Source organism: Phyllobates terribilis, unplaced genomic scaffold, assembly GCF_046119375.1.
Source record: "Phyllobates terribilis strain yellow unplaced genomic scaffold, ASM4611937v1 Scaffold_13__5_contigs__length_258822181, whole genome shotgun sequence".
Lineage (NCBI taxonomy): Eukaryota > Metazoa > Chordata > Amphibia > Anura > Dendrobatidae > Phyllobates > Phyllobates terribilis.
Genome location: NW_027362773.1, coordinates 120,486,970 through 120,510,463, shown reverse-complemented (window position 1 = coordinate 120,510,463; position 23,494 = coordinate 120,486,970). Strand labels below are relative to the sequence as shown.

The 23,494-nt window shown below is 42.7% G+C and overlaps 1 protein-coding gene across 1 annotated transcript in view; it reads left to right on the top strand.

Annotated features, from left to right (window-relative positions):
* Positions 1–1,705: 1,705 nt before the first annotated feature.
* Positions 1,706–23,494, top strand: part of LOC141174572 (kelch domain-containing protein 1-like) — a 44,451-nt gene continuing 22,662 nt past the window's right edge. Inside the window, exons 1-8 of the mRNA XM_073659511.1 lie at positions 1,706–1,858; positions 4,198–4,371; positions 7,589–7,679; positions 12,786–12,978; positions 16,997–17,119; positions 17,644–17,831; positions 17,938–18,134; positions 20,094–20,185. Of these exons, the coding sequence (XP_073515612.1) occupies positions 1,794–1,858; positions 4,198–4,371; positions 7,589–7,679; positions 12,786–12,978; positions 16,997–17,119; positions 17,644–17,831; positions 17,938–18,134; positions 20,094–20,185 (1,123 nt within the window). The 5' untranslated portion in view covers positions 1,706–1,793. The remainder of the gene's footprint in view (positions 1,859–4,197; positions 4,372–7,588; positions 7,680–12,785; positions 12,979–16,996; positions 17,120–17,643; positions 17,832–17,937; positions 18,135–20,093; positions 20,186–23,494) is intronic.

Genomic DNA, 23,494 nt, shown 5'->3' with positions numbered 1-23,494 from the left:
TCCTTACAAGGACTGCCCCCTTGTATAGTTGCTCAGAGGTTCCGCCTCCCAGACCCGTTACAGCAATGTAGTGCCCAGTGTCAGAAAGCTGGGTTTGTGTCCTAGGTCATGGGTCTTCCAGCAGGACAATGACTCCAAACATACTTCAAGAAGCCCCCAGAAATGGAAGGAAACAAAGCGCTGGAGAACTCTAAAGTGGCAGCAATGAGTCCGGATCTAAATCCCATTGATCTCCTGTAGAGAGATCTTAAAATTGTTGTTGGGAGAAGGCGTCTACAAATATGAGAAACCTGGAGAAGTCTGCAAAAGATGAGTGGTCCAAAATTGCAGTTGAGAGGTGTAAGAAGCTTGTTGATGGTTATAGAAAGTGATTGATTGCAATTATTTATTCCAAAGGGTGTGCAACCAAATATTAAGTTGAGGGTGCCAACAATTTTGTGTGGCCCATTTTGGGGGTTTGTGTGAAAATATGTCCAATTTTCTTTTTTTTTTCTCATTTTTTTTTGTGTTGTTCCAATACTCACAAAGGAAATAAACATGTAAGTGACAAAACGTGTAATAGCAATAATTGTCTGGGAGAAATACTTGATTTTCTGGAACAATTTCAAGGTGCCAACACTTTTGGTGGCACTTGTATGTGGGGTGACACTGGCTGGACTAGATGTTCTGGATATTGCCATGGATAGGGCCGTCCTGAGTGAGTCCGGGCACGGATAGCCTAATTCACATTTGGTCAGCTGAGGCAGAGGAGCCCTAGCACATGGACTGTTGTGATGCCCCTCCTGTCTTGTATGTTGTACATAATGGGGGTGTACCGCACAAATGTTACCATATTTATATGTGTGGGCATAGAGGGAATTTGTAATAATGTCTAAAACTTTTACCCATTGTGCAAAAAAAAAATCTACTTAAACTCCACAGTTGACAGCTAATGCTGCTAATGTGATCACACTAATAGCTGAACTGTAACATTATTATTATTAACATTTTTATTTTAGCTTTATATTTATTAATTAATAACATAATGAATACTAATAATATATATTATTAGTATACATTATTTTATTAATATTAATTATTTTTATTTTTGCTTTATATAATTATTATCATTAATACATATAAAGCAACAATAAAAATAATTAATATTCATTGTTTTATTAAAGCTAATAATATATGATAAATATATATTATTAGTATTCATTATTTTATTAATATTATTTTCATTTTTCTTTATATCATTATCGATGATAATATAAAGCAAAAATAAAAATAATTAATATTAAAATAATGAATACTAATACTATATAATAAATATCATTATTGTAATTCATATTAATATCAATACTGCATATAATCATTAGAAACAATATTAATATTTTATTAGTAAAATAAATATAAAGGATAAAAAAAAATTACTAACATTTATTAAATTATAATATTAAGAATTGTAATCAGTTTGTCAGGAAAATGTTGGATTTTGGCTCACTGGCCACGCGTGATGTCAGTACAGTGGCGGGGCTGTTGCCCACACCGGATCAGTCAGCTGTGTACACGCACTGACAGCTCACAGAATGATCACTGTGTGCACCACGTGATAGAACGCGGCGCGTAAAAACGGGGCGTGGCCAGCAGATACTACTGCACAGCAGAATGGGCGGGGATAAACTGTATGTGGGCGGAGACATAGCGGAGGGTGCCTGTAGTGGGCGTGGTCTCGGAGTGGCGGGTGATTTGGAGCGCGCTCCGATGTGATCTGGCGGGAAATGCAGTGATCGCTTCAGGGGAATAGGAGGATGGAGCGTATCCCGGAGCTGTACGTGCTGTGTAACACACAGAAGCCTCCAGTCAGACTGCAGCGGTAACGTAACCTCATTACATTGTATCATGTAGACGTGAGATAATAAGGACTATGACAGTAATTGCAGGAAGAGTTGTCATAGTGCAGAAGCCATGATAATTGCAATTGACGTGTCTGCATTTATTTTTTACATTCTTCGAGTCCTGCATTTATTAGGGCTTATTTTTTTGTGGGTTTATCTGGCGTATTAACATTTTTATTTTTTAATCACCTTTTTTTAACCCTTTAATTTCTGCATATCCTCTTTTCAGTGTCCATGACTCTTCCCCCCCCCCCTCTCCTCCCCCCCTCCACTGATGTGCCTGTATGAGGGTCTGTTTTATGCAGGGAAAATTGTATTATTTTAATTGCTGCTCTGGGGTACATAAACATTATTGTGTTTTTTTTTTTTTGTTTGTTTTTTTTTTTTTTGCAATGCTGTATGTGTTTGTTAAAAAAAAAATTACAGGATTTTTTTTTAATTTTTTTATTTTTTTTTTAATTCTTTTGTCCATAACTATTCTTTGTTTCATAATTTGTCCCCCAAGAGATCATCAAAGATTTTTGCAGAACATTTATTTTTTTTCCCTTTTTTTTTTTTTTTTTTAATCGATTTTTTTTATTTTATTTATTTCTTTGTTTCTCCTTTATTGTATCTGGGCATCCACAGGAGCCTCAGTACAGGAGAATACGGCCCTGTGGAGTGATAGCCATCACTGGCAGAGCTGATCTGGGTCTCGTATGGTGAGCTCCTGGCTGTCTGACAGCTGGAGACCTGACCTGCTCCTGGTAGATTCCCCTCTTCCCTATGGTAAATGTACAATTTCATGTGATTAAAAGAAAAGACTTTGAAATATATCAATCTGAGCTTTGCTCACCCAACGCGCGTCCAGCACTGAGTCTCCAATGAGGCCAGTCAGCGAGCTCAGCAGCTCTGAACAGACGCGTTCGATCTACCCAGGCAGAGCTGCTGAGCTTACTGATTGGCAGCAGCGCTGTCTATGACATGTCAGCACTGCGACAACAGCAGACCCCGGGAACAGCAGTGGAGATGCCGTGCTGGACCTGGGGAGGGTGAATAATTTATTTGTTTGTTTTTTTTCTTTTACAAACAGCGCCTAGCCTGGGGACAACCCCTTGAGACCTGCAAATTTATTGCACTTGGTCGTTTTGGGGTTAATTAAGCTGTTCTGTATAACTAAATAACACTTTGTTTTAAAAAAAATAAAAAGGTAAAATATTGTTGGGCATGATTCTTTATGGTGACGTTAGATGAACCCCACTGATTTTGTCACGACCATCTATTGTGTCGATCAGCCATCCCGGGGGCAGGGGACCCACCAATTAGCTGTTAGAAGCTCCTTGAGTGGTAGTCATGATCAGATTTTACTTACTGACCATAAAATTGAAATAATGGCTTCACGATGATAGCAATTGTAAACCAATGACAAAGTGATGAAATTGCATTCAACTGTCTAATGCGTGAGTGGCCGAGGCTGGGAGGACAGAGTGATGGTCCTGCTGGTATTTCTCTACATCCAGACTAATGACAATAAGTAATGATCAGTAGATCATCGTGATTTACATATAGAACTATGTAGGAATAACACATAATTAAAGGGACCTGTCATGTTGATGATATCTCATCTGTAGGAAGGATGTTATAGAGCAGGAGGAGCTGATGGATGTTTCTATGGGAAAAGTTTAAGTATAAGTTGCTTTTTACTCATTAATATTCCTGAGAGATTGAAATCCGTGATTGACAGTCTTCCCTGTATGATAGCTGTCAATCACTGGTTGGGACCGCCCACTGGTCTCCTATGCATACACAGGAATTTCAATGAATAAAATACAAGTTATACTTTTCTGTCAAACCCATATATAATTCTTCTCAGAGATCAGACTACACGTGCAACAAGATAGGTTCTCATTTAATATGTAAACTTCCCCCAAATGAAAATGCTTAAAAACAAAACAAAATTAAGCCACTGCTCCAGCAAACCCGATAGAAAAAAAGCCCCATCAATTTCATACACAGTGCAAAATAGAGCCATAATATGGCTGTGTACATGAGGCTTAAAGTTACGGTTTGAACTAGGAAATCTACTAGTTCTCCATAAAGGGTCCACCCTGTGGATGTAGTTGATGTAGTGATCGTGAAAATCTGGCAGTTGTCAAGCAAAAGCTTTCCATTACCCTAATTTTGCAAATTGCTCAACACTCACCCCCTCCTGAATTATGAACATTAGTCTTGTGTCCAGTAAGTTAACATTTGCTCATACACTTCCCTTTATGTGCCCCTGTACAGGACAAGTGCAGTTTACTTCTACCTTGTTATCAATTTGTTTTTCTCTCCTCAGATTGTCGTCTTGCCCCAACTTCACTGCCACCTTGACTTTGCCAATTCCTCCCCAGATGTTGGTTTTCAGCGTAGGTGACTGGTCAGGATTATCCAGTGATGGTAAAGTAGACGTTCTACTGGAAGTTGGTGGACAAGAAGTAGAGAGAATTGGAACCCTGACTCATGAGTCCAGGTAAGGACCTCTAATGAAATTACTACTATTGATAACTGGGGTCTAAGGAGTAACGTTTCTCCTTCTGCAGAGTGAGGAGACCTATAGGCCATGCATGCTCCTCTGGAAAATTAAATATGCAAATTGCCTCTTCAGGGAGGAAGAGTACTAGAACTCTAGCGCCACCTATTTGAAGCAGCGATTCTAATAGTCAATATTGACTACAACAGAATCACAATTTGCTGACACGGTGTTTCGGGGTATTGCCCCTCATCAGTGCAAATTATGAGATCTGATTTGGCTGAGTGAGAGGCTTAAGACTGGGATCTAAGAGGTAACGTTTTTACTTGTGGAGAGTGAGGAGACTTATAAGCCATGCATGCTCCTGTGGGAAATTAAATATGCAAATTGTCTTTTCAGAGAGGAAGAGAGCTAGAACTCTAGCGCCACCTATTAGAAGCAGTGAGCTTTAGGTTCGCTGCTTCCAATATGTGGGGCTAAAGTTCCTCTTTAAAGCGACAATTTGCATATACCATTGATAACAAATATTTTAGGCTCAATACTTCTGCTGCCGTACTCGCTGTTAAAAAGTTTTCCCCAAAAACTTGTTTATAACTTGCATTGTAACTTCAAATATGATCATCATTCTCTTAGGTCCACAATTGTGTTGTGATTAATTTGATAATAAAATGTAATAAGCCTAATATGTAGCAGGATCAAAAGCCTACTTGTGCTATAATGCCTCTTAAAGGGATTGTTCTTTTTCAAGAAATTGATGACCTATCAACTGGATGGGTCATATACAACCCCTGGCAAAAATTATGGAATCACCGGGCTCGGAGGATGTTCATTCAGTTGTTTAATGTTGTTGAAAAAAAGCAGATCACAGACTTGGCACAAAACTAAAGTCATTTCAAATGGCAACTTTAGGGCTTTAAGAAACACTAAAAGAAATCAAGATTAAAAATGTGGTACTCAGTAAGGGTAATTTTTTTTCAGACCAAGCAGAGGGAAAAAATTATGGAATCACTCAATTCTGAGGAAAAAATTATGGAATCACCCTGTAAATTTTCATTTCCAAAACTAACACCTGCATCAAATTAGATCTGCTTGTTAGTCTGCATCTAAAAAAGGAGTGATCACACCTTGGAGAGCTGTTGCACCAAGTGAACTGACATGAATCATCGCTCCAACAGGAGAGATGTCAATTGAAACAAAGGAGAGGATTATGAAACTCTTAAAAGAAGGTAAATCATCACGCAATGTTGCTAAAGATGTTGGTTGTTCACAGTCGGCTGTGTCTAAAATCTGGACCAAATACAAACATGGGAAGGTTGTTAAAGGCAAACATACTGGTAGACCAAGGAAGACATCAAAGCGTCAAGACCGGAAACTTAAAGCAATATGTCTCCAAAACAGGAAATGCACAACAAAACAAATTAGGAAATGGGAGGAAACTGGAGTCAATGTCTGTGACTGAACTGTAAGAAACCGCCTAAAGGAAATGGGATTTACACACAGAAAAGCTATACAAAAGCCATCATTAACACCTAAACAGAAAAAAACAAGGTTACAATGGGCTAAGGAAAAGCAATCGTGGACTGTGGATGACTGGATGAAAGTCACATTCAGTGATGAATCGCGAATCTGCATTGGGCAAGGTGATGATGCTGGAACTTTTGTTTGGTGCCGTTCCAATGAGATTTATAAAGATGACTGCATGAAGAGAACATGCAAATTTCCACAGTCATTGATGATATGGGGCTGCATGTCAGGTAAAGGCACTGGGGAGATGGCTGGCATTACATCTTCAATAAATGCCCAAGTTTACATTGATATTTTGGACAGTTTTCTTATCCCATCAATTGAAAGGATGTTTGGAGATGATGACATCATTTTTCAATATGATAATGCATCCTGCCATAGAGCAAATACTGTGAAAACATTCCTTGAAAGAAGACACATAAGGTCAATGTCATGGCCTGCAAATAGTCCGGATCTCAATCCAATTGAAAATCTTTGGTGGAAGTTGAAGAAAATGGTCCATGACAAGGCTCCAGCCTGCAAAGCTGATCTGGCAACAGCAATCAGAGAAAGTTGGAGCCAGATTGATGAAGAGTACTGTTTGTCACTCATTAAGTCCATGCCTCAGAGACTGCAAGCGGTTATTAAAGCCAGAGGTGGTGCAACAAAATACTAGTGATGTATTGGAGTGCTCTTTTGTGTGTTTGTTTTTCATGATTCCATAATTTTTTCCCTCTGCTTGGTCTGAAATGAATTACCCTTACTGAGTACCACGTTTTTAATCTTGATTTCTTTTAGTGATTCTTAAAGCCATAAAGTTGCCATTTGAAATGACTTTAGTTTTGTGCCATGTCTGTGATCTGTTTTTTTTTCAACAACATTAAACAACTGAATGAACATCCTCCGAGCCCGGTGATTCCATAATTTTTGCCAGGGGTTGTATATCAGATCGATAGGGGTCTGACGCACGGCATTTCAACAAGCAGCTTGCTGTAAGCTCCGACTGTCACCCGGATGTAAATACATTGAGAGGAGCTGCACTGCATAGCGCCATCATTATATAGTGGTCACTGAGGGGTACTACACCCAACTACAATTCAAGACAAGAAAAAACTTCAGTTACCCTACTGAAGTCACCGATGTGGCCAGTGATTGGCTGCAGCACTCACAAGAAGCATGACTAGGTGTGTATAGACCTGTGTGGGGCCTGGAAGGCATTGGCATGAATCTGGAATTTTAGATAGTGGTTGGCTGTCGGCTAGCTCTCCTGACCCAACTTACTACATACATGTGCGATCTTGGCTTGCTCTTGATATCTAGAGGGGAATAAGGGGCTGCCAGAAACCTCACGGCTACTTATTTCCTATAGGATGGAGCATGTTGCATGCCAACATGCTTAATCGGTTTGTCCTGGCAAAATTGATGAGTACAGACAACAGTCTTATATCTTGTTAATTGATAAAAATGAATAATACTTCTATTTTTTTTTTTTTAAGCATTTTTTTCCCACACCTGCCTAAAACTTTTGTAAAGTAACTTATATCTGTTGCAGTACAGTAAAATCATTTCCAAGGCTATCCTCCTCAAGAAATTCAAAACTCTGCAAAAACCTTCTGTATGCACATAGCCTAAAGGGAGTCTTTCTGTGACCAATATTTTTTTTTTCCCTTTTCCATGAGAAAAAGTGATTAGTTTTTGATGTTTGTTTTTATAGATGTTTCCTCTGGGACTGTGCATCTGGGGATTACAAAGGCAACAAATCTGGGAAGGGAGAGTTTTCTGTAAGCATGGTTATAAATGGACAGGTAAGACTATGGTCAGTGCTTATTTTATCATGCATTTGTATCCCTTGTATTTCTTTATAATTTTAGCAGCAAGGTAACTGAATACAGATGATAATTTTAATTACGCCCATGTGTCCTGTGATTTACAATAACAAATTACCTTGGAAGCAGATTTTTCATTATAAGCAGTAATACATGGCGAAACTGTTAAAATAGGCCCTCTGCTGATCTTTAATCTAATTTAATGTGCAATTAAAAGTATTAATGTTCTGCAAATGTGTGGTTATTGATGGTTTATAGTATTGTGCTGGGGTATATTAGGTGTAATCCCATTTTAATTTTCTTTATGCAGGTGATAATTTTAATTTAAAATATATATATATATATATATATATATATATATATATATATATATATATATATATATATATATATATTTGAGAGAGATCTGTAATTTGTATAGTAGGTACACTTCACCTGTGAAAGACAGAATCTAATAAAAAACAGAAAATCACGTTGTATGATTTTTAAATAATTAAATTGCATGAAAGGTTTTCCTTAAGAAGCCCTCCTGCTCTGCACTCATTACCTGTATATAAGACACCTGTCCACACACTCAATCAAACTCCAACTTTTCCACCATGGCCAAGACAAAAGACCTGTCTAAGGACACCAGGGACAAAATTGTAAACCTGCACAAGGCTGGGATGGGCTGCAGGACAATAGGCAAGCAGCTTGGTGAGAAGGCAACAACTGTTGGCACAATTATTAAAAAAAATGGAAGAAACACAAGATTACTGTCAATCTTCCTTGGTCCATGAAAGATCTTGCCTCACGGGGTAAGGATGATTCTGAGAAAGATCAGGAATCAGCCCAGAACTACGCGGGAGGATCTGGTCAATGACCTGCAGAGAGCTGGGACCACAGTCTCAAACATTACCATTAGTAACACTATGCCGTCATGGATTAAAGTCCTTCAGGGCACGCAAGGTCCACCCTCTCACGTCAGCAAATGTCCAGGCCCGTTTGAAGGTTGCCAGTGACCATCTGAATGTGCCAGAGGAGGCATGAGAGAAGGTTATGTGGTCAGATGAGACCAAAATAGAACTTTTTTTGTGTCAACTACACTCGCCGTGTTTGGAGAAGTAGGATGAATACAACCCCTAGAACACCTTCCCAATCATGAAGCATGGTGGGAGAAACATCATGCTTTTTCTGCAAAGGGGACAGGACGACTGCACCGTATTGAAGGGAGGGTGGCTGGGGTCATGTATTGCGAGATTTTGACTTACAACCTTCTTCCCTCAGTAAGAGCATTGTAGATGGGTCGTGGCTGGTCTTCCAGCATGACAATGACCTAAAACACACAGCCAGGGCAACTAAGGAGTGGCTCTGTAACAAGCATTTCAAGGTCCTGGAGTGGCCTAGCCAGTCTCCAGACCTGAACCCAATAGAAAATCTTTGGAGGGAGCTGAAACTCAATGTTGCCCAGTGACAGCCCCAAAACCTGAAAGATATGGAGGAGTGGGCCGAAATCCCTGCTGCAATGTGTGTACAACATGGTCAGGAACTGCAGGAAACGTCTGACCTCTGTAATTGCAAGCAAAGGTTTCTGTACCAAATACTAAGTTCTGTCTTTCTATTTTTATCTAATACTGATTTCATACAATAAAATGCAAATTAATTCTATAAAAATAATACAATGTGATTTTTTTTTTTTTTTACACTTTTTTTTTTTTTACACTTTTTTTTTTTTATTATATTCTGTCTCACAGTTGAAGTGTACCTACGATAAAAATTAGACCTCTCCATTCTTTGTAGGTGGGAAAACTTGCAGAATTGGCAGTGTATCAAATACTTCTTTTCCCCACTGTATATAACAGAAGGAGCTGAGGAGACCATGTATAAAATCAGAGAAGATTCAGTATCACTTTATGGCTGTGTCCACATGACATCTTTTAAACTCAGAAGACCCCAATGAGTTTTGTTAACCACTTTACAGCCTGTGCCGTATTAGTACCCACCAGGCCATCACCCCCTGTTCAGTGAGGGCTCCGGCGCTGAGCCCTCACTGAACCGGGCACATGTCAGCTGATTATTACAGCTGACATGTGCCCGCAAGAGCCGCGGGTGGAATTGTGATCCACCCACAGCTGTTAACATGTTAAATGACGCTGTCGGTCTCTGACAGCGGCATTTAACATTGCCACGCCGGAAGCGCGTCACTTACCCCACCCAACGGTGACCCCATTCACGTGATCGCCGGTCACTGATGCGTGGGCATGACAACCCTGGGTCTGCAGCAGACTGCAGTCGTTGTCATGAGCTAATCGCTATGAGCGCCACCTAGTGGTCAGCACTCATAGCACAGGAGCATTTCTGCTACATAGAGGTGATCTGCTGATCACCTCTATGTAGCAGAGGCGATCAGACAAGTGATGCTTCTAGAAGCAAGCAAAAAGTGGGGGGAAAAAAAAAAAAGTAAAAGTTTAAATCACCCCCCCTTTGGCCCCATTCAAAATAAAATAATAATAAAAAAAACACATACACATTTTTGGTACCGCCGCGTTCAGAATCGCCCAATATATATAAAAAAAAAATAATAATCCAATAGGTAAACGGCGTAACGAGAAAAAAATTTCAAATGCCAGAATTACGTTTTTTGGTCGCTGCAACATTGCGTTAAAATGCAATAACGGGCGATCAAAACATCGGATCTACCCCAAAATGGTATCAATAAAAACTTAAGCTCGGCGTGCAAAAAATAAGCCCTCACCCGCACCCAGATCCCGAAAAATGGAGACGCTACGGGTCTTGGAAAATGGCGCCATTTTTTTTTTTTTTTTTTTTTAGCAAACTTTAGAAAAAAAATTTCACCACTTAAATAAAAAAGAACCTATACATGTTTGGTGCCTACGAACTCGTAATGACCTGGAGAGTAATAATGGAAGGTCAGTTTTAGCACTCATTGAACGTGGTAAAAAAAAAAAAAAAAAAAAGCATCTGTGGTATTGCACTTTTTTTGCAATTTCACCGCACTTGGAAATTTTTTCCCCTACATGATATGGTAAAACCAGTAATGTCATTCAAAAGTACAACTTGTCCCCAAAAAATAAGCCCTCACATGGCCATATTGACGAAAAAATAAAACCGCTATGGCTCTAGGAACAAGGGGAGCAAAAAACAAAAATGCAAAAGGGGTTAAAACAAAAGACACTTCAGGAAACACTGCAGGCTTTTTTTCCTGAAATATCTTGTGTGGATTTTTAAAATTGTTTCCTGAGCAGTTTTTTTTTTTTTTTTTCTTTAAAGCTTTTCCATGTTTTTTGTCCTTTTTCTTACTGTCATTTTTCCAGTCCATTTTTTTTTTTCCTTTTTTCTTTTTCACTCCATTGATAATTAGAGGTCCACTACTTTTACATTGCCTACCTATCCTTAGGATAGGTCATCAATGTCTGATCGGCCAGGTTCGACAACCAGCACCCCCCCCCCCCTTGCAGATCAGCCATTATCGGTGGCGGCGGCCTCCTGCCGGAGGTACTCACTTGCCGAGCTGCTCCATATTCTGATAGTGGCCGTAACTTGTTACTGCACATCCACCTCCTGTTCAAATCAATAGGAGGCGGATGTGCAGTACCCATGGCAGCCACTACAAGTAGACTGAGCTGCTCGGCAAGTGACCACTTCCAGCCAGCTGCCACCAACACCCCAGCTGATCTGTGGGGGTGTCAGACCCCGGCCAATCAGACATAGATGACCTATCCTAAGGATAGGTCATCAATGTAAAAGTAGTGGAGAACCTCTTTAAGAAACCGCTAATGGTTTTTTAAGCAAAAACTATGGCGAAACGCTCCAAAAAAAAAGTCCTGGAAGTAGTTAAGACGTTCAAAAGCCTGAACATATGAGCAACAAGTCATTTTAACATAGAAATGCAAATTTTAATTCTTTTGAATGGTTTTTTTTTTTTTTTTTTTTTTTTTCTGAAAAAGACATCATGTGCATATATCCTATCATTAAAATCATTGATCACTTTGTGTTTGAGTCCTTTGGGTGGTACTACGTGATGATTGACACTTTTTTTTCTCCATGCACAGTCATACAGTGAGGCTGTTAGTAATTGGAAAGGGCACTCACTGAACAACTCCTATTGCCTTACAAAATAAATAAATAAAACACTGGTAAGGCTGTGTGAACACGATGCGTTTTTTAAGCGTTTTCGCAGCGGCAAAAACGCTGCAGAAACGCTTAAAAAATGCATGGTAGTAGGCCTGCCATGTTCCCCAATGATAATCCGCATGTGCTGCGAATTATCATTGCGGAAAAAAACACAGCACTACCAATTATTTTGCGGTAGCGCTGCTTTTTCGCCGCCATTGACTTGCATTAGAACGCATGGAATCCGCATCACTGCATCTGTACATGCGGAATCCATGCGTTTCAATGTGCGGATGGTACCCGGGTGTGGAGGACAGGAGACTCTCCTCCGGACCCGGGTACCGTAGTACCTGTAAAAAAAGGAATAAAATAAAAATATACTTACCTTCTGACGGCCCCCGGTGCACTACTCCTCCCTTGCCGGCAGATCGCGATGGACTGGAGGACCTGCGCTGGCGTCATAGTCATGTGACGGGTCACGCGACGCTGACGTCGGCAGGTCCTTCAGTGTACCGCGATCTGCCGGCAGCCAGGACTGAGCGAAGCAAGACTGCGGGGGCCTTCGGAAGGTAAGTATTTATTTATTTATTTTATTTTTTTTTTCTTCCTACTATTCTTTCGGTCACACTATATAAATCAATGCCGGTTGCATGGATTTATATAGTGTGACCAAGTCGACAAGCACTTTCCAAATGATGCTAAAATCGCTTGGAAAGCGCTTGTCAACCCGCATGCGGAAATGCAAGTGAAGAACGCTTCACATCCGCATGTCCCTGCCAGGAAAAACGCATGTACAATCCGCATGTACAATCCGCATGTACAATCCGCATGTACAATCCGCATGCTTTTTTTCTGCCAGGGAGATGCAGAAACGCTCAGGAAAAAATCCGGAGCATTTCTGCATTGTGGGCACATAGCCTTAAGGGTAACATCTGTCATTTCAGGAAGCAAATAATTATTTATCCACTGCAGGTATCTGTTAAAGCCAAAAGTCACCCAAACCAAGAACGCAAGAAGAGGAAAAGGCTGAAGGATGACTTGGAAGAGAACATCTGCCCTAATAAAGAATCCGTGAAAGGACCAGTTATACAGCAAAAGGCCAAGGGTGGTAAAGATGGCTTTCTCACAAAAATGACTCCAGGAAAAAGAAAGGGGACTATTTCAGGTGAGTTTAGTTATCAATCAGCAATGATAACTTTTCTTCCCATTGGATTTATATACAGTACAGACCAAAAGTTTGGACACACCTTCTCATTTAAAGATTTTTCTGTATTTTCATGACTATGAAAATTGTACATTCATACTGAAGGCATCAAAACTATGAATTAACACATGTGGAATTATATACTTAACAAAAAAGTGTGAAACAACTGAAAATATGTCTTATATTCTAGGTTCTTCAAAGTAGCCACCTTTTGCTTTGATTACTGCTTTGGACACTCTTGGCATTCTCTTGATGAGCTTCAAGAGCAGGGCCGGCTCCAGGTTTTTCTGGGCCCCGGGCGAAAGAGTCTCAGTGGGCCCCTTTAACACATACCACGATTCATGATGCAGAGATACCGCAGAGAAATATATAAATATATATATATATATATATATATATATATATATATATATATATATATATATATATATATATATATATATATATATATATATATATATATATATATATATATATATATATATATTAGTACAATGCAAAGATTTCACTTCTTACATTACATGAGTGATATCGACTGTAAATTCCACAATAGCTCAGAAACCGGTGAATCGCTCCACACAGAATAGTGGCCCCCATATAAGGCTCCATACGGAATACTGGCCCCCATATAAGGCTCCATACGGAATACTGGCCCCCATATAAGGCTCCATACGGAATACTGGCCCACATATAAGGCTCCATACGGAATACTGGCCCCCATATAAGGCTCCATACGGAATACTGGCCCACATATAAGGCTCCATACGGAATACTGGCCCCCATATAACGCTTCATACGGAATACTGGCCCCCATATAACGCTTCATACGGAATACTGGCCCCCATATAACTCTTCATACGGAATACTGGCCCCCATATAAGGCCCCATAAGGAATACTGGCCCCCATATAAGGCTCCATGCGGAATACTGACCCCCATATAACGCTTCATACGGAATACTGGCCCCCATATAAGGCCCCATAAAGAATACTGGCCCCCATATAAGGCTCCATGCGGAATACTGACCCCCATATAACGCTTCATACGGAATACTGGCCCCCATATAACGCTTCATACGGAATACTGGCCCCCATATAAGGCCCCATAAGGAATACTGGCCCCCATATAAGGCCCCATAAGGAATACTGGCCCCCATATAAGGCTCCATGCGGAATACTGACCCCCATATAAGGCTCCATGCGGAATACTGACCCCCATATAAGGCTCCATGCGGAATACTGGCCCCCATATAAGGCTCCATGCGGAATACTGGCCCCCCATATAAGGCTCCATGCGGAATACTGGTCCCCATATAAGGCTCCATGCGGAATACTGGCCCCCATATAAGGCTCCATGCGGAATACTGGTCCCCATATAAGGCTCCATGCGGAATACTGGCCCCCATATAAGGCTCCATGCGGAATACTGGCCCCCATATAAGGCTCCATGCGGAATACTGGCCCCCATATAAGGCTCCATGCGGAATACTGGCCCCCATATAAGGCTCCATGCGGAATACTGGCCCCCATATAAGGCTCCATGCGGAATACTGGCCCCCATATAAGGCTCCATGCGGAATACTGGCCCCCATATAAGGCTCCATGCGGAATACTGGCCCCCATATAAGGCTCCATGCGGAATACTGGCCCCCATATAAGGCTCCATACGGAATACTGGCCCCCATATAAGGCTCCATACGGAATACTGGCCCCCATATAACGCTCCATACAGGATACCGGTTCCCATATAATGCCCCATACAGGCTGTCCCCCCCCCTTATAATGCTCCATGCAGGCTGTTACCCCCCACATAACGCCCCATACAGGCTGTTACCCCCCACATAACGCCCCATACAGGCTGTTACCCCCCACATAATGCCCCATACAGGCTGTCACCCCTCCTCTTTATAATGCCCCATGCAGGATGTCACCCCTCCTCTTTATAATGCCCCATGCAGGCTGTTCCCCACCTTATAATGCCCCATGCAGGATGTCCCCCCCCCCCTCTCTTTATAATGCCCCATGCAGGATGTCCCCCCCCCCTCTCTTTATAATGCCCCATGCAGGATGCCCCCCGCCCTTCTCTTTATACTGCCCCATGCCTCCATACATTAAAAAAAAAAAAATCAAATACTCACCTCCCTTCTCCTCACCTGCTGCCCGCTGCTCGGGTCCGAACTCCAGCGTTGTCGGCGTCTTCCCGCTCAGCGCTCCCTGTGACGGCTCAGGGGAGGGCGCGGTGTAAAGACGTCACCGCGCCCTCTGACCTGAGACGTCACAGGGAGCGCAGAGCAGGAAGACAGCTGATCTGCGGAGGCATGGGGAGAGGTAAGTATCCGCCTGCCGGGGCCCTGAGCAAGCGGCGGAGAAGGGCGGGCGCTGACACCGCTCTCCTCCGCCCATAGCCCAGCGGGGTGCGCGACCGCCAGTGGGCCCCTCTGCCTGCTCAGGGCCCCGGCATTTGCCCGGGTGCGCCGGGTGCTGACGCCGGCCCTGTTCAAGAGGTAGTCATCGGAAATGGTTTTCACTTCACAGGTGTGCCCTGTCAGGTTTAATAAGTGGGATTTCTTGCCTTATAAATGGGGTTGGGACCATCAGTTGTGTTGTGCAGAAGTCTGGTGGATACACAGCTGATAGTCCTACTGAATAGACTGTTAGCTGCTTTTTTCTTGCCATAATACAAATTCTAAGTAAAGAGAAACGAGTGGCCATCATTACTTTAAGAAATGAAGGTCAGTCAGTCCGAAAAATTGGGCGAACGTTGAAAGTGTCCCCAAGTGCAGTTGCAAAAATCATCAAGCGCTAGAAAGAAACTGGCTCACATGAGGACCGCCCCAGGAAAGGAAGACCAAGAGTCACCTCTGCTTCTGAGGATAAGTTTATCCGAGTCACCAGCCTCAGAAATCGCAGGTTAACAGCAGCTCAGATTAGAGACCAGGTCAATGCCACACAGAGTTCTAGCAGCAGACACATCTCTTCAACAACTGTTAAGAGGAGACTTTGTGCAGCAGGCCTTCATGGTAAAATAGCTGCTAGGAAACCACTGCTAAGGACAGGCAACAAGCAGAAGAGACTTGTTTGGGCTAAAGAACACAAGGAATGGAGATTAGACCAGTGGAAATCTGTGCTTTGGTCTGATGAGTCCAAATTTGAGATCTTTGGTTCCAACCACCATGTCTTTGTGCGACTTTGGTTCCAACCACCATGTCTTTGTGCGACGCAGAAAAGGTGAACGGATGGACTCTACATGCGTGGTTCCCACCGTGAAGCATGGAGGAGGAGGTGTGATGGTGTGGGGGTGCTTTGCTGGTGACACTGTTGGGGATTTATTCAAAATTGAAGGCATACTGAACCAGCATGGCTACCACAGCATCTTGCAGCGGCATGCTATTCCATCCGGTTTGCGTTTAGTTGGACCATCATTTATTTTTCAACAGGACAGTGACCCCAAACACACCTCCATGCTGTGTAAGGGCTATTTGACCAAGAAGGAGAGTAATGGGGTGCTACGCCAGATGACCTGGCCTCCACAGTCACCAGACCTGAACCCAATCGAGATGGTTTGGGGTGAGCTGGACCGCAGAGTGAAGGCAAAAGGGCCAACAAGTGCTAAGCATCTCTGGGAACTCCTTCAAGATTGTTGGAAGACCATTTCCGGTGACTACCTCTTGAAGCTCATCAAGAGAATGCCAAGAGTGTGCAAAGCAGTCATCAAAGCAAAAGGTGGCTACTTTGAAGAACCTAAAATAGTGTCAATCTACATATCTGAATTGAAAATCTGCGGTGTATTTGCGATGTGTGAACATTATCCTGCAACAACTGAGTATAGATGGAGCCAACCAAACCCTACATACAAAGACAGCGGAAAACACCCAATTCAGCATGCGGCAATTGTCTTATCGCAACAGAAAAATGTGAAGCATATTGATACCTCCAATTATAGTTGCCTCACACACTTATGTCTGTGTATCTCTTCATTAGTGGGTCCTACAGAGCGCTGGGGGCATGCCTTATGTCCCGTTGACTCTCAGACAGTGATTCTCATTGGTGGACAAGGTACACGAATGCAGTTCTGTAAGGACTCCATGTGGAAACTTAATACAGGTAAAAAGAGAAGTATTGTAATGATGCTTGTCAATGCATTGTAGTCTGCTCTGAGCCAGTATACTATGCACATTATGTAGACGTTCTGCAGCGCACACATATATGCAACACTGCTACATGCTCATTATGCTCGGGCCGGACCGCCCCTCCTGCCGCCGCCGCGCAGGCTCGGGCCGGACCGCCCCTCCTGCCGCCGCGCAGGCTCGGCCCGGACCGCCCCTCCTGCCGCCGCGCAGGCTCGGCCCGGACCGCCCCTCCTGCCGCCGCGCAGGCTCGGCCCGGACCGCCCCTCCTGCCGCCGCCGCGCAGGCTCGGCCCGGACCGCCCCTCGCAGGCTCTGTCCTTTTACTTTAGAATTCTGACTTAAACATTTTGACGTCTCAGGTCCATAAAGAAAGTCTATCTTCAAATTGCTCCTTGCAAAGAACAATGGAATGTATTCAGTTGCAGGAAGATCAGATAATTTTGTAATGAAGCTCTTGATGATGTGTTATGTGACATCTGAACAATGGTGCTGATTTTAGAGGACAATGCCTGGTCTCCTGTGGAAGCATTGGCAGACTGCTCCAGTCCGGAAGCCCGCACAGGCCACACTGCGGTGTTTGACCCAGAGAATCACCGAATATATGTGTTTGGAGGTTCCAAAAACCAAAAGTGGTTTAATGATGTTCATATCTTGGATACCGTGGCATGGAGATGGAGGAGTGTGGAGGTCAGTGAACTAGTTTACTAACCAAGTTTAGCAGTGATCTTTGTATTTGCTATTTAATGTGATTGCTTCTTTTGGTTGTTTGTTTTTTTAACTTTTTCTCCCCTAGTCAAAAGGCAAAGTACCACCTTTATCTTATCACTCCTGCTCTCAGTTTCTTGGAGAGTTATTTGTGTTTGGCGGAGTTTTCCCTCGTCCTCACCCCATACCAGATGGTTGCAGTGACTCTCTATACATCTTTGATCCGCTGCATGAGATATGGTATAAGCCCATTGTTCAGGGGGATAAACCTGCTGCACGCTCGGGGTAAGAATTAAGAGTATTAAAGATGATTGAAAAATGCAATGTATTCACCGCATAAACATTTTATGTGGCTGCAGACTTATGAATCCTTACTGCTTTTAGTTCACACACTGTCAGGATTTCCTGGTGCTCCTGGTTAGAGTGGGAGGTCACGTGACTGCAAGCATGAAATTTAATTTGCATGCTTCCGGCCGCATTACAACTAGACTTGCTCATCTTCTCTCAGTCTCAATGCAAGTGAATTTAGAGAGGCCAAGCACGTCTAGTCCGCATGTGCCCGCATTTATTTAAATCTCATATTACTGGTCATGTGCCCCCCCTCCCCCCACCGTTATTTGCATACATGCGGTCACAAGGGAAATCGGACATGTTGGATAAATATTTTCCCCAACAATAAATTGTCTGGGGTCCACATGCACATTATACAAATCCATTGATATGGGCGAGTTTAGTCTAATGTGTATGGGAGGCTTTAAATGGTATAAGACTGGTCTGAATTAAGGATTCCCCCATACACATTGTGTCAGGATGTGTCAGCTGGCAGATTTCTCATGGAGGAACCAGCGCTCAGATAAGCGAGCGTTCCTGTGTATGAAAGTGATGGTTGTCGGCCAAACGATGCTTCAGACAATCATTCGACCGGCGGCCATCTCATATGTATGGCCGGCTTTAACCATTTACACCAACGACTGTTCTTCCTCATCTGTTGCAATCGTCTTGAAATAAAGGCTTTGCTATTCCTTCGAATTAACTTTTTATTTTTATTTTTTTTAAAGATATCCGTCTACATGCTACAATCATGTTTGGCAGACAGATTTTTAAGCACATTTGATCAATCTTCCATCAAAAGAGACAAATTTCAATTAGATCAAATGGGCATTTACACAAAACAATTTTGTCTGATCATGCAGAAATTGGTCAGATATTGCTACATGTAAATGCACTCCAAAGTTTATAGTGATAACAGTGGGCAACTCATTAAAGAGGCTGTCCACTACTAAAGTACCCCAGATAGATGATAAAAAAAACAAACAAAACACATACACACCTCCCTGACCAGCGCCATTCCATCGATGTCTGATTTAGGTTTCCTAGTGCTGGCTGGTGATTGGCTGCAGCCTTCACATTTTTGTCAGAAGCCGCTGTTTCATTTAATGGAAGTGTGATAGGTCACAGTGCACACATGATAAAATATGAGGGACAACACCAACATTGCTGGAACCGCATCTGCCCAGCAGAGGTGTAATGTGTTTCCTTTTTTTTTTTATATATATAAATCGGGGGCACTTTAGCATTTAAGAAAGGTTTATCCAGTAATGGACAACCCCTTTTAATTTATTATATTAACATCTTTTCGCTTTCAATAGTGGGCAGCTGTAGCTGTCGTCTATGCTTCGGTTTAGTATCCATTCTCATTGTCCTTACACCCATTGTAATGGATTAAAACAGGCAATTTAAGGGGGCAGGTCTTTTTAACTTTTTTTGTTTGTTTTAGGGTATGTGCCTACAATGCAGAATTGAAGCAGAAAATTTCCGCAGCGTTTCTGCATGTTCTTGGCAGTAAAAACGCTTGCGGATTTTAAACGCTTTTTTACATGCGGATTTGACTTGCGTTTTTCAAATGCATTGTGACCTCAAATCCGCATGCGGAAACGCACAAATAATGGACATGCTGCAGATTTTTCCGCAAGGAAAATCCACTGCGGAAAATTCCGCTGCATGTGCACAGAACATGTGGATTTTCATTGGGGATCATGGGGCACGGATTACCAAGCGTTTTTCAAGCGTTTACGCCGCCTTACGCTTTTGGCCGCATGTTACTGGAAAAGCTCCCATTGTGCTTTCTGAACATGTCTATAGGACTCCGTGCACACAGTATATGCAAAAAGAGTGAACATCACCTAAATAGTGTGTCTGTACCAAACTGACAAGATTCATCTGATGTGCTGTCTTCTGTTTTAGGCATTCTGCCTGCCTGCTGGACAGAGAGCTGTATATCTTTGCAGGTTGGGACACACCAGTGATTTTCAATGATCTCTATGTTCTTGATCTCGGTGAGTGTTTGTTTTTTTACGTACAATATTGCTTAGAATTCACTGATAAAACATTAATGGTATTGTCCGCCATTGGACAACCCATATATTAATTGTCAATCAATATGATTGGCATTCTCGGCTCTAGGTGGAGATGGGATGGCTGTCCCAGTATGTGTATCAGCAAAGGCGTGCATAGAAATCATGGGGCACCATAGCAGAAGTAGGTGGGGTCGCGACATTTAGGCAGTGTCTATAAAAGACACTGAGAGATGTAAGTATTACGCTTATGCCGTCATTTTTCCCCTATTAAAGCCCCTTGGTGTTCTTACCCAAAACAAACAATGCCTTATTCATGGCCCCCATAAAGTATGATGCCAACAAAAAAGCCCCCAAAGCAAAGTATAATTTCCCTCATGGTGAATTACTCCACACACAGTATGATGGCCCTACCGTCCTCCACGCAACGCGCGCAGTACGATGGCCCTACTGTCCTCCACGCAACGCGCGCAGTACGATGGCCTTACCGTCCTCCACGCAACGCGCGCAGTACGATGGCCCTACCGTCCTCCACGCAACGCGCGCAGTACGATGGCCTTACCGTCCTCCACGCAACGCGTGCAGTACGATGGCCCTACCGTCCTCCACACAACGCGCGCAGTATGATGGCCCTACCGTCCTCCACGCAACGCGCGCAGTATGAAGACCCCCACACTCAATAACGGCCCCATACAAGTACTCATTGACGAAATAAAAAGAAAACCACTCCTAGCCACGTTTCCTCGCTGCTCAGATCTCTGCAACCTGTGGTTTTAAGCTCCATACATCATGTGTGTTGTAATGATGTTATTGCACCCACAGCGCTGAGACTCAGAGCTTAGATGCATAGGGAGAATTAAGGGACAGGGAGCTGATGTTTCACTGTGCCATCATTATATTCCACTGTATCGGACCAGTCTTCACCCCCACCTTCCACCTCCGACTCACAGGCCCATTAGCAGCCGTGCAGCCTGTCGCTGTTAGCGGGACTCAGCTGTGCTTCAAAGAATAAAACCAAGGTTTGCAATTTTTGGTTTGCTCTATCACATTGCAAACTTTTTGGTCCCGTCTGAGGGGGCATCATGTGAACGCTGCAGCCAATCGGCAACTACTGTTCACCTGCAGCGTTCACATTTTTGTCCAAGCAAAAGAAATAAATTGTGTAGCATTTCATTTATTTTGTGGAAACTAAACGCTTGCTGCTGCATTCCCCTGTGTATTAGAGTTGATCATTGGGGATCCCACAAACGGGACCTGTGTGGTCCGCTTATCAGTGGAGAAGGCTTTTTTTTTTTTTAATTGAACTACGGTGGACGACAGCTGCATTATGGGATTTTCCTATGAAGCATTTGGTTCAGTCCTCAGTAATTGTATATAACAGACCATATAGAGGTTCAGTTTTCTGATCTAAACTTTAATCTTTGTATTAAAACTTTTTTTTTTTTGTGATGTAAAGGGGATGGATAATTGTAACCAGACGCTCGATGTCAAGGTGCGTTCCCTAAATAATCACAACTGTAGTAAGATGAAACAATGTCTATAGCCATAATAATTCTCATCATTATTTAGTCATTAGTTTTTAAATTGGCACAACAAAAGCAGCGTGTTTTGGGATGGATGACTTTCTTGTCTTAGGATGTGAAAAATACTTAACAAGTTAGTAAGAGACAAACTATGATACTAAGCTATAAGCAGTACATAATAAGCTAGGAATACTATAGTACTGATATTACGTCCTTAAAGTGGAGACCAAATCAGTATCCATCTCTTGCTCAACATTTAGGCTATGTGCGCAGTTCAGGATTTGATTGCAGAAATTTCTGCAGCGTTTCTGCATCTCTTGGCAGGAAAAACACTGCAGGAAAAAAAAACGCACATTTTGCCGCGTTTTTAATGCGTTTTTGTACATCAATGAATGATTTTTGGAGCTAAATAAAGTTATTTGAAAAACGAAACGTGGGAGATTGCTTTAACCCTTGGATTACCGTCAGACCTGCGGTGAGTATATTGGTTAATTTAAATGATTAAAGAATGTGTCTGTTTTATTTCAACTAAAGTGTTTACTCTGTGTGTGTTTATTTAACGCTTTACTTTAGTTTAATTAGGTTTGGTATTGAAAGGGTCTGACACCTTTTCATCACCACACAAAAGGGCTAGGTGTCAGCTAAGCCATTAAACTCAATCTCATTAGCATTTCCATTCATGTAATTTCTGGGGCAGCTGAGAGCTGCTATTTTTAGCCTAGGAAGTTGCCATTAGGCAAACATGTTCCCTGGCTATTAACAGCTCATAGCTGTTTCTTTAGCCGCTATGTCCCCCCGATCAAAATCCAGCCACGCTTTGGACGCAGCGTATTTTTGCTGCGTCTAAAACGCTGTGTTTTAATGCTGCACTTTTGTTGTCAATGCATGCGGATCCACCGCATATAATGACACTTCAATCGGTCAAAATCTGACATGCTGCGGGTGACTTTGACATGCAGCAGGTGAGTTTGGGTACGTGGCCACGGTCAGGAGCTGCTGTGTGTTTATGCAGTGTCAAACCCACAGCATAGTGGATGGAATTTCTAGAAATCCCATGTTCACTATGCGTGCATCTGAGGCTGCGGATCACCCGTGGACTCTGACAAGCGGCACGTCTTTCAGGACCGCAGCATGTCAAATTCTCTTGCGGAGTCGCTAGTCTCTGCAACAGAAAATTGACCACTAGAATGTATTGAATGCGGTAAATCCGCATGGTTCAATGAACATATGCGGATTTACCTGCGTTCAGTAGTACACAGCGTTTTGGACGCAGCAAAAATATGCTGCGTCCAAAGTGCTGCTACGTCCGGATCGTGGGCACATAGCCTAAAGAAAAAAAAAAGGCATGGGCTCCCCCGTCATTCTCATAACTAGCAAAGGGAAAGCCGACCGCTGGGAGCAGATATTAGTAGCCGGGGAAGGGGACATTAGCAAAAAATGTTCCCTGGTTATTAATAACCGCCCACAGCTGTTTGCTTAGCCTTTACTGGCTAGATTACAGGAGGACCCCAGAAAAAAAAATAGACGTGGGGTCCCCCTATAAAATCTAACCAGAAAAGGCTAAACGGACAGCTGCGGGCTGATATTAATAGCTAGGTAAGGGGCCATGGATCCTGGCCCCCTCCGCGGCTTATATCACCTTTCAGCAGTCCCAGAAACGGCACAACATAAGATGCGCCAAATCTGGCACTTGGCCTCCGCTTTTCCCACTGCCATGTAGCAGTAATTTGGTTGGAGTTCATGTCAGCCTTGGATTGGCGGCTGACAT